General features: G+C 48.6%; 1 protein-coding gene across 1 annotated transcript; it reads right to left on the bottom strand.

Moving 5' to 3' along the window:
• Positions 1 to 1,001: 1,001 nt before the first annotated feature.
• On the bottom strand, positions 1,002 to 2,879 carry LOC120703129. The gene is made up of 2 exons (XM_039987140.1): positions 1,440 to 2,879; positions 1,002 to 1,111 (listed from the first exon to the last, which is right to left on the bottom strand). The coding sequence occupies exons 1-2, from the start codon at positions 2,725 to 2,727 to the stop codon at positions 1,035 to 1,037; spliced, it is 1,365 nt and encodes a 454-aa protein (XP_039843074.1). The 5' UTR covers positions 2,728 to 2,879; the 3' UTR covers positions 1,002 to 1,034.
• Between the last annotated feature and the right edge of the window lie 1,470 nt (positions 2,880 to 4,349).

Here is a 4,349-nt window from a genome sequence, read left to right on the forward strand (position 1 = left end):
TTCTTTATTAGTTATATTTTCATAGTACATCAATTTGATATCATAATTTTTTATATTTCTCTCTATAATCTTGGTCAAACTTAAGATTGCTTTGACTCTCCAAGATTCTTGAGATGTCTTCTAATTTGGAACGAAGGGAATAGTTGCAATAGCTTTCCTACTACATCGCAATGGAGATGGACACAACATCTGAACTTCTCAGGCAGGGTATAATTGGAGGAACATATATAAATGCTAACAAAAAAAGGGGAAGGATATAGATGCTAACAAGTAATTGGACTCCTCATCTCTTTTCAAGATCACCAGTCATCACCGGTGAGCAACATAGACAAATTAGGAGACAAAATCTCAAGCGCAGAAAAAGGCATTCGGCATCAAGTTAAAGCTGCTGCATGTCTGATTCTAAACAGTCAACACGTTCAGGGTAACGAAGGCCCAAGGGTAAGCAATCTACCTCACGAACGATTATCACTGCTGAAAACCCACAAGAACAAGCAACAAACGCACATGCCGATCGTCAGTAACTAGCTAGCGCTTGATCGCTCAAGTCATAACGAAATCAGTCAAGTCACCACCCATCCAAGAAACTCAACAGGATGAAATGAACACAGAAATGTACACAAGATGGCCTCAGATCAACTTGCATTTCACTCCAAGCCACGGGTGCTGCATGTCTGAACCATCATTAAGTTCAGATTTCACGAGTTGTTCTGAAACGACAAGCAATGCAAGAATCCACAAGAGCACAAGCACAGGAACACAGATATTTATAATTCTATATATATATATATATATATATATATATATATATATATATATATATATATATATATATATATATATATCCTAGTGCCATTACTCATGAAGAAGTTCATAGCAAGTTCATCAGGAGTCGTCGTCACCATCACGAAACCAAAACAGGACGAAATGAAAGGTAAGCATGGCGACTCAGATATCGATCGGCACGAGACAAACACCACCACCAAAAAAACAGCATCTAATAGAAGAAACAGCATAGATGCTGAAAAATGGAATCACCAGTATGTACTCAAAATAGGCACGTAAATGCTACTACCTCTATCCCAAAAAATAAATGCCACTAAACAATGATCTCATTGGATAACCGTCAGCAGAGCAAATGGACAATGAGTTTGCAATACCTCAGCACTATATATGCAATCTAAATGGTAAACTAACGTTGGAAGGAGCAAATAGATGATATTGATCTCACAATGGTGAAATAAATAAAGAGCAGAATCAGTACTATAGTTTCGGGCATCCACAGAAGAAAACAAGAGCAGTTCCAGGCACTTGAAACTTCAAGATCGATACCAGATTGATTCCCTCAGTTCCGGAGATGACACATATGGGGATACAGATACTAGAATCTTGATAAATTACTGCTATCAACCATATATGTTTTGTAGGATCTCAAGGACCCAGTGGAGCAGGAGGCATCCTCGGTCGAGGTATGAACCACATGGGGAGTTTGTCAAAGAAGGTATGCAGCTCGGCGACGACCGTGACCTTGCCGTTCCGGAAGCTATACTTGTACACAACATAAAACCTCCTGACCAGCGTAATCGTCGGGTGCCAGCTGCAGAAGAAGGCGCACCCGCCGGTCACCTCCGCGCTGCCGGCGTACTCCCGAGCGTCGACGGCGAAGCTGCCCCTCGAACTGAGGAAGAAGCAGAGATGGTCGGTATCACCCCGACCGTGATCACTCTCCACCCACCGAGGCCTCCCCTCGTCTCCGACCTGCATCCTGTGAACGGACACCGATTCCAGCACGACCTGCTTGTAATGAAATGGCAGCCGCATCACCACGTCAACGCAGAGAAGCTCGCCGCGGAACTCGAGCAGGTATCTGTGACTCCGGGGAGGCTGACGCGGCAGCTTCGCGGTGGCGCACGCGGCGGCCCCGGGGAGGACGGTGGAAGAGCACAGCGCCGCGGCGACGCGATCCTGCTCATCCATAAACCTTGTGTCCACCACGCCACGCGCCCACACCGAGAAGGTCACGCTGACTTCCTCCCAGACGAGCTCGCCGGGCCGCAGCAGGACGGCCGCCAAGTTGAGGTGCGGGTTCGCGTGGAGCACGACAGCGCCGCTGCGGGAGACGACGCCGCTGCTCGCACTCCGCGACTCGGGCCATATGCGACGAGGCGGTGGAGGCAGGGAGGTGGCGTCTCCGTTGAGCGGGTTGATGAGCTCGGCCGCTCGGGTACCGTCGGAACAGCTAACGGCGAGGACGCGGCCACCGGAGGCGTCGGATCTCTCTACCTTCTTGCCGCGGAGCGCGGGGAGGGGCAGGAGGAACCGGGTTTTCCTCGCCGACAAGGGCGTGTGGAGGCCCACACCGGGGTCGTCGAACACGCCGGACGGCTCCACGAGGCACGGGAGGAAGCTGGGCGCGCGGGGCGGCGGCGGAGCCCCGCGCCACGGCCTGCACACGGCGAGGAAGCGGACCAGGTCGCCGGCGTCGCGCAGGTGGCCAGCGATCTCGCTGAGCGCGTCGGCGGGGAGCTCGGCCCACGGCACCGAGGCGCCTCCCGTGGCAAGATCCATCTCTGTACACGGTTTGGCAAAGGATGGGTTGGAGACCGCGCGTCGACCTTGGACTCCGCCGCGGCCGCCGCTCCAACCCGCCTGAGAGTACGTATTGCCGGCGGCGGACGACCCCGGATCGGACGGGCCAAAGAACTCGAAGCCGCCGTCACACTCCATCGGCCGCGGATCTGGGTAGGGATAGCGGCGGCCGCGGCGCTGATCTGGGCCGGGATTGACGGCGGCGGCGCGGATGGGAGGTGGGAAGGGAGGCGGGGTCGGGATGGAGGCAGTGCGCGTGGGGACTGGGGCAGGGTGAAAGCATAAGAGAAATGTCATCTTAGGGGGCGTTTAGTTCCCAAAACAAAAAAAATTTGGGTGTGACATTAGCGTTTGACCAGATGTCGGGAGGGCTTTTCGAACACTAATTAAAAAACTAATTTCAGAACTCACTTGGAAACCGCAAGACGAATCTTTTGAGGCCTTTGACCGCATCATTAGCACATGTGGGTTACTGTAGCACTTATGTCTAATGATGCCCTAATTAGGCTCAAAAGATTTGTCTCGTCGTGTACATCCAAACTGTGTAATTAGTTTTGTTATTTAATTACATTTAGTGATTCATACATATGTTTAAAGGAGAGGTGAAAATTTTTGGGAACTAAACGGGCCCTTACAATGTCACCGAATCTCATTCCAAAGCATAGTTGGAGAGACCATTTTTTTTGCTAATTTATTTTAGCCTCAAATAGTGCTGTTGGCTCAGGCCAACGTATAATTACATTAGCACATGTAGCGAATAGAGGCGCACGTTGCAACGTCACTGCTCAGACCCGGTCAGCCTGGTAAGGGTAGCCGGTCCGACCGGTCTTCGTCGGAGGCCGACGAACATCGGACGAACACCCGCCCGAGAGAAATTATGTTAGGACAAATACTTGCAGGGTTGTTTTAGTATCGATAAACCACCTAGAATGTCTTCAAAGAACAGTTGATATAAAGGTTGGAAGAGCTAGAATTTCGAGAAGACAAAAATAACGAAAATTAATAGATTGATATATTTTTGATCGATTGAATACTCTCAATTGGCCATGGCCCTTTATATTTATAAGGAGTGGAGATCTTGCCCCATTAAGAGTTGAAATCCTAACAAATTTCATGCTAAAATACAACTCCTAACCCGGACTGCACAGCGAAAACCAATTTAACCGCAGGTTCAAACGGTCTAACCAGTCCGTTTTGGGTTCAGTTTCCCGAAGTCATAACTCTCTCATTCGAACTCCAAATGGGATGTTCCACATATGCATTTTGAACTACGCAATTGTGAGGTCAATTTCATTTTTGATAAAGTCAACCAAACTGGTCTGGCCGGTTTGTGCACACCGGTCAGACCGGTCTGCACATTCGTGCCAATTTCGGTCGTCAACATATGTCCTCCTATTTTTTAGCGAAACTAGCATGCCATATAATCTTCTAGATCAAAATTGTCTAAGAACGATATATTTGTTCTAAGGGCGATAAATACTATTAGCCATATAACTTGGCTTTGATCATATTGATGCTGAAATTGCCTTCTTTGGCCTCCATTCTTTCCTGATTGGTGCAGACTTGCTGCCTTTGGATCAAATTGATTCCCTAGCGATTCTCGCTTGCGTAATTGTTGCAACTTTCTTTGTTGAATATGAGATAAGTCTGAGGGACACTACCTCGGCTATAAATATTTTGAATCTTACTCATGCTCTTCTCACCCTCTTTGCTCTGAAGAAGCTCGATTTTGACCAGATCATTATTAGCAACAACCGGTC

The sequence above is a fragment of the Panicum virgatum genome, chromosome 4K (assembly GCF_016808335.1).
Source record: "Panicum virgatum strain AP13 chromosome 4K, P.virgatum_v5, whole genome shotgun sequence".
In the NCBI taxonomy this organism is placed as follows: Eukaryota; Viridiplantae; Streptophyta; class Magnoliopsida; order Poales; family Poaceae; genus Panicum; species Panicum virgatum.

Coding starts and splice junctions, on each gene's coding strand:
- LOC120703129 (XM_039987140.1), bottom strand. CDS start 2,727: ATGGAGTGTGACGGCGGCTTCGAGTTCTTTGGCCCGTCCGATCCGGGG. Junction 1,112..1,439: donor GATGCCTCCTGCTCCACTGG/GTCCTTGAGATC, acceptor TTATCCAATGAG/ATCATTGTTTAGTGGCATTT.